Source organism: Seriola lalandi, unplaced genomic scaffold, assembly GCF_002814215.2.
Source record: "Seriola lalandi dorsalis isolate HSWRI2012SDOR001 ecotype SW California unplaced genomic scaffold, Sedor1 jcf7180002050280, whole genome shotgun sequence".
Taxonomy (NCBI): domain Eukaryota; kingdom Metazoa; phylum Chordata; class Actinopteri; order Carangiformes; family Carangidae; genus Seriola; species Seriola lalandi.
In genome coordinates this window covers 201,651-212,637 of record NW_019520833.1, presented here as the reverse complement: position 1 = coordinate 212,637, position 10,987 = coordinate 201,651, and the positions used below count along the sequence as shown (strand labels likewise).

At 42.0% G+C, this 10,987-nt stretch overlaps 1 protein-coding gene across 4 annotated transcripts in view; it reads right to left on the bottom strand.

Annotated features, from left to right (window-relative positions):
- Positions 1–2,046: 2,046 nt before the first annotated feature.
- The window catches only part of arhgap46a (Rho GTPase activating protein 46a), a 31,995-nt gene continuing 23,054 nt past the window's right edge, over positions 2,047–10,987 (bottom strand). For 3 of the 4 annotated variants that reach the window (XM_023399005.2, XM_087171903.1, XM_087171904.1), the window contains 7 exons: positions 9,193–9,859; positions 8,844–8,936; positions 6,188–6,261; positions 5,677–5,876; positions 4,905–4,996; positions 4,632–4,801; positions 2,047–4,006 (listed from right to left, as the gene is read on the bottom strand). In XM_023399005.2, coding sequence (XP_023254773.1) covers positions 3,812–4,006; positions 4,632–4,801; positions 4,905–4,996; positions 5,677–5,876; positions 6,188–6,261; positions 8,844–8,936; positions 9,193–9,859 — 1,491 coding nt within the window. In that variant the 3' untranslated portion in view covers positions 2,047–3,811. The remainder of the gene's footprint in view (positions 4,007–4,631; positions 4,802–4,904; positions 4,997–5,676; positions 5,877–6,187; positions 6,262–8,843; positions 8,937–9,192; positions 9,860–10,987) is intronic. The other variant, XM_023399006.2, reaches the window with a different exon arrangement.

The following is a 10,987-nucleotide window of genomic DNA, read 5'->3' as shown; positions in this document are numbered from 1 at the left end:
ACAGCTGCAATTATGTAAAATATGTCTTCAAAGATGTTATAATTGTTAATAAACACTTAAAATGTCCTGTCTGTGTTCATAATACACTAATGTGTATTATGAACCATCACTTACATGTTTATAAGTAAGTAAGTAAGGCATCACCCGAAATAAATATATTCGCTATAGTATGAACAATATTCCACAAACAAAATTAACTATTTACCTACAGAGCACATTACGTTACAATTATTAAAGCTGTGACTATTTGTCCATTTTTAAAAAGTGGTTTATTTGTTTTGAATTCTGTCTGGCGGCCAGAATGACACATAGAACAGTACTGTCAGATTAGAAAGAAACACTGTTAATCATTTATATATTGAACATACTCTATAGTATGTATATACTGTGTATTTGACACTTATGTTATACCCTCCAGCACCTGTGCACCCTAATGAAAAGACTCACAATTACTCACAAAAAGAATTTTGAGTAGATTTTTTACATGTACATACATACTGTTTTTCAGTACTTGTTCTTTGACAATAAGGCCTCAAGGGTGTAGGTGTACAGTGTGATCCTTTGTTAAGCCTCTCCAATGGCCTCTTGTGTTCAATGTTAAAGTCAGTCCCAGGGTTTTTTTTTTATCTCAGACCCATGAGGATAGAGCGAGACATATTCTCTATCTTCCATGTCTTAGTTGAAATCTTTTAGTTTTTTCATGGAAGCTGCCAGAAGTTGCTCGGATGTCCACTTGGGTTCAGCATGTAGAGGTCAGGATTTCCCTCTTACAGGCTTGATACCATTCTTGGTCTCGTTCTACAACAGATTCTTACTGTCTGTTTGTCATTGTGTAACACATTGCAAATCCTTTAAAAGAGCCTTTTTAAGAAATATCCCGTCGGATCTGCATCTGAGGCAGTTGGGGGCCATCACCGTGACCAGCAGGACTGGTGGATTGAGAAATATAGGGTTATTGCTTCTGCTTTCATGGAACACTAACAGTCTGAAAACATTTCAATTATATTATGTAAAAAAAATACATCCCAGTCAGAACCTCCATAAAATGAATCCCTTAATTTTCCATAATTCCAAATTCCATTTATATAACCATTGATAATAATCTAATTATGGCATGTCACTGAAATTTTAAGGGGATTGTTGCATTGTTAATTGAAAAAATAGTACCATATTAATTTATTTGTACTGGATTATATGCAGAGTTTTGGGTTAGGGTTAGCTTTCTAAATTGTTTTCTAGATTAAGACAAACTTAATTTTTCATTTAAGGTGAAACTTCACACAGGTTACTTGTGTTTGTTCATTTACCTTTGAAAACCCCATAAACTGTGCTTGTAATTCATTAAAAATATGTTAATATGTTACAATCCACTAATTTATACATACATTTTCTCAGTATTTGAGGTGATCCTCTGACCTTAATTGAAAAATTTAACATATTTTAAGGAACAAATGATGGAAAAGCCTTTTGGGGTATTTTAAGCTTAGGGTATTTAGCCTATATAAACCCCTTAAACTGTGCACATAATACATTGAACAAAAACATACAGCATAAACAAGAACATAACATAACACAAACAATAAACAAAAACGGAATCAAAATCATAACAATCCTTTACATGTAAATGCAAAAACAATTCGGAAATCCCTTAGAACATCCTTAACTTTCACCTGACATTTTAGATAAAAATCAAAATGATTTAAGTGGTTAGGAGAATATCCAAGAAATTAAACGTCTCACCCTCTTTGTTAAGTTTATTTTGTAGATAAACATTGTATTAATCAATTAATGCATGAAGTGCCTTTTTCAGGTCTCCGTATTTATTTTATCATACCAAGTACTGTAAATTCAGAATTAATTCTTCACAAGAAGAGATTTAAATGTTCTCCAGTGAGCAATTTCATGACATTGACCATGTGGTTTCCAGTTTCCTGCTGGAGGTCTTTGTTGCATGTTGTCCCTCCTCTCATTTCCTGTCTCCTCTCTGCTATCCACAATCAAAATAAAGGCAGGATTGTCCAAAAATTAAACACGAGGCATCCAATCTACAATTGAACAAACCTTTATTTATGGACAGTCATTCCATATTTTAACAAGAAGGTATGCAAACACACATATACATACATGGAAAGTGGTTTGAATCAGTCCTGTGTTCAAAAGGCAGGTGGTTACAGCAGAAAACTGAACAGTTAATTACAAAAACACGTTTTTATTGCTTTTTACAGCCACATTTAACTTCACCCTTAACCTGGATCATTAGAATACACTTGAGAGTTAATACTATTTACACACTGAATTTATTTACATCGGCAAAGCCTGAGAGGGGACACAAAGAGCTTAATCTACATTCTCATAGTGCTTGACAGTTAAAAGATACTCCATTCTCAGTACAGGGGTTTGCGCTAGATTAATCAAATGTGAGTGTTTGTGAGGGTGGCCTTGTACAGTTATCACAACCAGCACCCGTTTTATCAAACGACCTGAGCCAAAAAAACATACACACCACAAACAAAAGAGAACACAATTCCAATTTAAAGACTTTTTATAGATAATAGAGAAAGAGTGTCAGTTGAATAACCAGCCTCCCACATCACTATGACATAAAGTCTAATTACAACACTCTTGTCAGGCTTCAGTTGAGTGTTTAGTCAGAAAATCAAAGCACTTCCAAGTTCCAAGAAAATCGCCACCAACAATTACAAAGTGCTTTCCGCACATCCTTCCAGTTTGTGCTTTGAAACAAAGACTGTACTCTTGTCAAAATAGTTGTGGCAGCACGGCTTCTTGTGTCTCGTAAAATGAAATACGAGGAGGCCAGCTATCAGCACGACTACTCAAAACAGCACAGGCAAGCTTATTAATAAGACACCATTACAAGAGTTCTTTTACTTTTCATATTTTCATATCTTCTGTACATGATAGAAGAAGGCTGTGTCTTTTGTTCACTCTCTGACAGTCACACACACACACACTTGAATGAAACCAAAAAAAAAAAAAGCACAGCGTCAACACTGCTGCCTTAAGTGTTTTTGTGCAAGTGAATACTTCTGAAGTAAATACTGTAAGACTCTCACTTTACACAGCCCAGTTGTCCAATGTGACTGTAATACTACCCATTGAGTAAGAAAAGAACCAGTAAATCTGTTTTCACATGCAGCAGTTAGAAAACATAGTCATTAAAGTGAACCGTCACTGTAGATCTTTGTATCAAAAAACACAGTGAAAGCCCAGGTGATGTGTATTGTCTCTCAGCAACAAAGCAGGGGCCATATCGGCCCAAAGTCCAAGCTGATTTCACACCACTTGTGTTGTAAGAAGTGTAATATGTTACCTTGAGAGTTTCCAGTGTGGTCTGAGCAGAGACAGTGTTTATGCATGATTGTAAATGTGTAACTGGAGATGCTGGAGGGCTGATCCAGCACGTGAGGTGGTTTACAGTAGCCCCTTTTAAACAGAGATCCAGCTATATTGCCGTTAAGAAGACTCCTCATTATGCTGCCTTTGCTTGTTTACAATGAACCAACCAAAGCCGGCACAATGCTGCCCCAGTGTATGATTCTAGATAGCATGGCGGTGAGCCACAGTCTGAAGCGTGACGTGTAACACAATAGTGTTGGTGTCTGTCCTTCAGTGCCGGCTCTTCCTTTTACACAGACGTGGATACGGCTCTGTGACTACCTCCACACCCAGCATAAAGGCGGAACAACAATTCCCCCCTTATTCCATGTTTGTACCTTTTATACAGAACGGCGAGGCAGAATAAAGACGCAACATTCCTGCCTTGAACTGGCTGTGTAAAAGGGGCTGGTGTCTATACCACCCCTTCAACGAAACTGGTGTCCAGGTGAACAATGAGCATCCTCAGGAAGGACATCTCCTTGCGTGTGTTCTCAAAGATGATACGTGGATCGTCGGATTGGCATCTGAGGCAGTTGGGGGCCATCACCATGGCCAGGTTGTTCACATCCATCTTGGTTATAGCCACGTTCGATGGCTGAGCGAATACCTACAGATAGTCAGGACATAAGGAGAGAGGAACCCGTGAGCAAGGCTGAGTGTACAGACAGACCTTTGACCTGCAGTGAGTAACACATGAGTCACTTTCAGTTACATAAAAAGATCAAACGATTAATACTTTTCATTTTCAGTTTTTAGTTGAGGTTTGTTTTCAATGTAAGTTTTAGTTTGAACTGAGCTTTTGTTTTGTATAAAAATAACTAAATAAAAATCTTCATTATTAATTTTTCATCCAGTCAGTAAAAACAGCCAGAAACAGAGCAGCCATTTTAAAACACCATATGGCATTAAACAAGAAATTAAAATTAGAATTATATAAATCATTTTTGTGTTTTTATTTTTATTTCTTTGATGATTGAGGTATTATTGTATTAGTTTTAGTTGGCAATAATTACGGTACCTTATTTTCAGGGCTGTATACAATATAATTTCTGTTTCTGTGACAAAGGTCACATGGTGCGTCATTAAAAACAAACTTAAGGGAAATGTAAAATAAGAAAAAGAGAGTGCCAAAAAAGATCATTGTACGATAGTCATAATTGTGTTAGTGGAATAGGGAGCATGGTAGAGCTGTGTTTGAGAGGACTGTAAATCTATAGAGACATGGTGGTTACCTGCAGGAAGTGGATGAAGTAGCAGAGCACCAGTCTGTTGAGCTCAGGCAAAGACTGCACCACAGCGATTGCTGCCACTGGGTCGTCACAGTTACTGACGCACTGCTTGTAGAAGTTCATGGGGATGAGCGGTTCCTCCAGCTCCCGATACCATAGCTTCATCAGAGAGGCTGAGCAATATGAGCACACTCTTTTATTCACATATTCAAACACCACACATGCATGCAGAAACACAAAAACATATGAGTGACATAAAACACATCCTTCCCTCACCAGGAACATTGGGGTCAGAGAGATTCTCTGGGATCCTCCACTGGTCTACTTGAAGCTTCAGTGCGTTCACTTCATCAATGTCTCCAGGCACTCTGAGGATAAAACACAGCACGTCAGTTACACTCAGTGGCCACAAGAGGGACCTCTTCTTCTATCATTAAACGTTCTCCATGCCCTGTGGCAAATCCATTACAAGTGCACACCCAATTGGCTTCAAATGTGGCTTGGTGACTGAAAATACTCTGTTCTTTGTTTGCAGTGCCTCTTTAGAACAAAACAAAACCAGAGCAAACATAATGTAACTAAATAACACTCAGGAAAGTCCCTTTGTGGGAGCGGGGTTTCACAGGGAGATCCGTGTATACTACGTTTGACGAAAAGGAACAGTTTTCTAAACAAGTCAAGATGTTAAAGAGTGAAATTTGTTAGAGAAAGCCCTCCACAAACACATGGTTGTGAAGCTCCCACGTGCTTTTAAGCTTGAGCAGTAATGTAAACACATATTATGAAGTATCAAATTAAACGGAGCTGGTCTCAGGAGCAATGCAGGACTGTGTTTGTTCTGCTGTCTGTTCTGTGTACTGTACACAGAGAGAGCCTACTTTGAAATAAGGGGATGCAGGAGACCACACACACTTGTTTATATACACTATACATACAATACAGCACACACACATGCAGTACATAAGATCCCCTTCTAATTTCCTAGGATCCCCATCTCTCACACGGCTCAAGCCGAGGCATGTAATTGGCTGAGATGGGTCTGTCTCACCTGAAGATGCCCTCTGTCTGAGCCCCACCCAGAGCCAGGACATACTGGGAAAGCTGAACCTGGACCCAGGGCAGTTTCCTGTCTGGGAAGAGCTCACTTTGCCTCTCCATCACCTCTTCCAGAGAACTGCCAAACAGGGAGGGGGTGATGATGGCCCGCCTACTGTGGTCGATCTCCTCCAAGGTGGGCTTCCGTAGTCCCTGGAGGGGCGAGAGGTAAGAAAAGAGGAGAATTACTGCCTGGGTATGTCAGGGACTATGATACTAATCATGGCTGTGTCTGCAGCTGTGCTGCCATGACTGGGTCCATGTTTATGTCTCTGCCTGTGACTGTGCCAGTGGGCCTGTAATTATGTCTCCCTCTGTGACAGTATCTAGGATGACTCAGATGCGAATCACTACTTTCACACAGATAAGTCCTATTTTTATGATATGGACATGAAATATTTTGATTGCATGTAAATGCAACATATATAGCTTCACTCTTTTTTTTTTTTATTCTTCTCACTCACCTTTTTGCCACCAGTGATAGCCACCTTCTGCAGTTTCCGATGGCAGAACTTGGCATATGTGCTGATAGGCAAGCCTGTAAGGTGACACAAGAGGCAAATTCAGGACTGAGGAACAATGAAACCCAACCTCACAAGAAACAATATGCACACCCTTGATATATCCTCAAAAACCCTAAATAAAACCCTTTACCATCAGGTATTACTGAACACACAAAATAATAAATTATTCCAATTCTTTCCCACAAACAGAACAAGCAGTGTTTTTTTTCCCACAGTTGTCAAATAGAGTATGAGAGGCTGGCAGTGGTAATTGGAGAGACATGTTGACAGTGTGATTCTAGCATATGGGGATTAGAGCAGGCCCGGCTAAACTGTCAGACTGAGGGAAGATTTACTGCTGTTGAACAAAAGCTTTAGAGACAGGATCCAGCCTACACATCCAACGTTCAGGTGATTCATCAGCGTACACACACATAAAGGCCTCGGGAGCAAATGAGAAACACAGAGGCTCCCTGTCTGCTGTCCCTGACCTATGTAGCTACTGTAGGGCCCAGATCTATGTCAGAAGTGAACTATATTAGAGGAGGCAGGATGTACCTCAAGAGACTCAGGCAGCAGAAGAACCTGATGTCCTGGAAAAAATCCCTAGAAATTCTGTGCACTTCTCGTACCCACACTAAAAGCAAACAGAAAGCCTTGCCTGTTAGGTCATCGTGTGCGCTCATAAAAAGGACAGATCGCCATCTTTCATTTCTAGTTCACACCAAACACTAAGATCTCATGGGGTCCATTCCTGTTCCCAGAAACTCCACTGTATCAGACACCTGAACCAGGGCCAGATGGACAAACTTACTGATGGGATTTCAAAAAGTAACAAACACTTTCCAGCATGTTCTCTACAGCCAAAGCCCCAAGATTTATAGCAAACAGGTGACTCCCATGCACGCTCACAACTTCTGCTAAACTGACCGAGTTCGACTATAATTACGTCTAATTAGAGAGATCATACCAATAATTTGCCCTTGATCTTGGCAAAGACAGGCTTTTTTCCCAAGGCTCCCACCACAGAGGCTCTAACTTACTCGGAGAAAAGCAAGAGTGCAGAGCCCCTTGCTGCAGTGTGAAAAGGGATTGGACAAACTGGTCGTCTATATTTACATCAAGTTCGAAGGCATGAAAACAACAACAACATCCAAGCAACCAAAGCCCAGGAGAAATATGAGCTCATTAGGAGCTTGAGTGTACTGCACCAGGCAGAAAACGGCATGACACCTGTCTACACATGGGCTGCAGCTAAACTTAACAACAAAAACACAAAGCCATTAAAGGATGTTGAGGAGACAACTTCAGTCATATCCTGGTTATTGTTTATGAGATGCTCATCCAAGCCAACCAAGTGCTGGTTGAAACCAACCCACCGCAAACCCCAAGAAGTCAGTTTCTGAGCATAGGCCATGTCTGGCCTGACAAGAGGTCCAGTTCCCACATGTGACTCCCACTCCTGCTGCTTGCAGCTGCTTGTTGCTCTGGTCAGACACAATGTACGTGTTCCAGCTCCTCCATCCGTCAAGAAAACAGCAGCTTTCATTATGCTGTTTTGGGACATATGAGACCTTTTTTTCTTGTTGTTGGCTTTCATCAAGATTCCTCCCTCTAAAGACTTTTACAGTTAGTCAGAAATGTTAAGTAGGCTTTCTCTGTGACCTCCTAGTCAGTTGGAGTATTTCCAGCATAAAGCACTGAGTCTGAGTCACTCAAGTACAATGTGTGAGGCCGCTGCTGTGGTGTCTACTGTGAGACGATTGGGTTCCTCTCTGGTGACATCATCATCAGAGCTGGCAGTGTGGTCTGCTCTAATGAGGGCACGTGCCTATGAGTAGGTATCCTCTTAAATGGCAGCCTGACATGCAAGTGGCTAGAGAGACCGCTAATATGATTCACAGTGTGGTCCATTGTATGCGTACAGAACCTTCTGACATTCTCATCCTACATGTTTTTTTTCAGTTCAACTTTCTGTGAAATCCATTCATTGTGTCTGCAAGTACATCAGCATGTACTCATCTGACAAACTGCACAGTGCGGAACTTTCCATCCCAGTCAGACTGGTCACTCTACAGGGAGCAATATGTCTGATTTGTAATGGCTTGTGTTGCTTGCAGACTCTAGCTTTTAAAGAGAGTAGAAAAACATCTTTGAGACTCCCTCCCCTACCTACTTCATGCTCTGTCAACAGATACACTTGTACAAATTGGAAATAAAGAGGCTCCAGTGTTCATAAAAGGAGCTATTTGTAAGTTTTGCTATTGCTACATAGCCAATGTTAGCATTAACAGGTGTTTATTTACCAGTCATGGTGAGAGCTTCAGCCATCATTGCGTTTATCATACAAAAGGTTATAATACACCTTCTGAGAGGCACTACTTCGTCAGAGCAGACTGACGCCACAGTGACTTGGTACTGGAAAGTGACTAGACAGTACGGCTGGACCAGAGCTAGCTGGTTAGAAAGGTAACTTCAGTAGAAGTGATAGAAATAGAAGCAAAACCCTAACCCTAACCCTAACCCTATGTTGGCAATAACAATAGCAAAACTTACAAATAGCTCCTTTAAAGCAACATTTCGGACTGAAGAGCAGGTAATTGAGCAATAGATTTACCTTCTTCCTCTTCTGTGTTCTGTTTTCGCTTCTTTCTGGACTTTGAATTCTTCTTCAGCTTTAGTTCCTGCTGTTCCAATATGAACTGAGTCACTATGAAACAGAGAAAGAAGAAAAGGTCAAATTTCTGGTGATCAGTTAGATAAACACAAGGCCAAAAATCAAATTATTGGACTTATTAAAAACAATAATGTACTTTTTATCATGATGATCATACTGACTAAATTAAATTACAATTCTACAGAATAATAGAGAGGATAATTAAAAAAGGGATATCTTTCTGGCCTACATAATCAATGCTGATGATCAGACAACACAGGGAGGTACAGAAGAAAGAAAGGTGACCCACCCTGTTGCTCAGTCTGAGACTCACATTTCTTGTCGCTGGTGGGCTCCGTGTGTCTCTGAATGTAGCCCTCCAGGTAGCAGCGGAACTTGGGCGAGGGGGCAAAGAAGGCCAAGCTGACAGCCATCAGCTCCCAGCCTGCCGCCAAGCTTCTGGGGCTGGCATTGCCCGTGGTCTGCCTCACCAGCTGCACGTACAGCTCGTCCCGCAGCCCCGGCATGTCCCAGCACTTGGTGACAATGAGTAGGGCGCAGTGACGGCGGTCCAAACGTGAAGGCCTGTCTCCCATGTAGGCCTGCACCAGCTTGAACATCTCGCAGGCCTCCTTCCTGACAGCTCGGTTGCTGGTGACAAGCATGGGCTTTTTGATGGATCCACGGTTCCACGACAGCATGTTGGCGATGGAGACTCGGCGACGGAACAGGCCTTGCGTGTGCATGTTGAGGTGCTTGCTGGCCCAGTCCTCCATGCCCATGTCGGGAGGTGGGGGCTGCCGCAGGGTGGCGTAGGAGAGCTGGTAGGAGGATCCTCCTGCTCTTCCTCCTGCCCCATCACCTCCCTCTCTGCTGTCATGGTTGGCAGGGCGGTGGGGGCCCAGGGAAGCGGTCCGCCCATCTACCATACCTTTCTTTCGGCTCTCCAACTGAGCCTGCAGCTCTAGGGTGCCCGCCTACAGGGGAACAAGAGGTAGACATGAAATAGAGAAGAGGAGTTGTACAGAGGAAGAGTAGGAGGGAGGGTAAAAGAAGAGGAGACAGAGGGGGTGAGGCAAAAATGCAGCAGAGGTACAAACTCTGTGTGTGTGTGTGTGTGTGTATGTGTGTGTGTGTGTTTGTGTGTGTAGCTGCAGAGTCTTCGAGCTGAGCTGCCGTCCGCCCACTGTGCTCTGCTCTGCAGTGCTGGGGCTCGAGGGGAAATTGTTGCAGGATCTGCACATTAATTTCCTAATGCCAGAAAAGAATTGTACCGGGAAAAAATCTCCCCAAATCCTCACGAACCTTGGTCTCAGCAGCAGGTGATCAGACAGTGGCATAACAATCCTTCCTTACCCCATCCCTCCCTATACCAGGCTCACTTCCTCTGGAAAACCAAAGTTACGCTCTACACAAGACCTCCCTGTGATCCCTGCGGTGGAGTTTATGACCACAGCGCACACCTCAGCCCCCTTAAGAGAGAAAGCCAGTAATCCAGATATACTCTGTAAACAGCCAGGAACAACCCGAAACTCAAGCCAGAATCAAAGCTGAAATTTACTAATGGAACATAAAACAAAATGCATCTTTCCAATGAGACCCTGATTTAATATATAGCTGAAGAGTGCCAGACAAGCTGGACTTTAGATTTTGGTTTCTCAATCAAATTGAGCAGATCTGAGGTTTGGCTTTGGCAGAGAGTCGATACAGTCATACTGAGCTGATGTTTGGGTGAGTGACATAGGTCAGTGCAATAAGATCAAATGCAACAAAGAACATGCTTAACTAAGGAATGGGATATATACTGTACAACTTCTACTTTCGGTAAACTACACAGATACCTTACAGATGCGCCACCACAGGGTGGCAATTTAGTTTTACTACAGATTGGGACACAACAGTGGAACGGCGGAAAATGCTCTCAGCTTATAAAAACATAAATTATTCGTGCTCTTTGTGGAAATGGTCAGAGTTTCAGTGCATCCTTTGAAGTTAGTTTAAAGGTCTTTCAGCAAGAACAAATATGGAAAATGTAGAGCTGCTCATACATAGCAAGCCATAATCTTTGAGTGTGTGAGTGATATAACAGCAGGTCTGAAGAACAT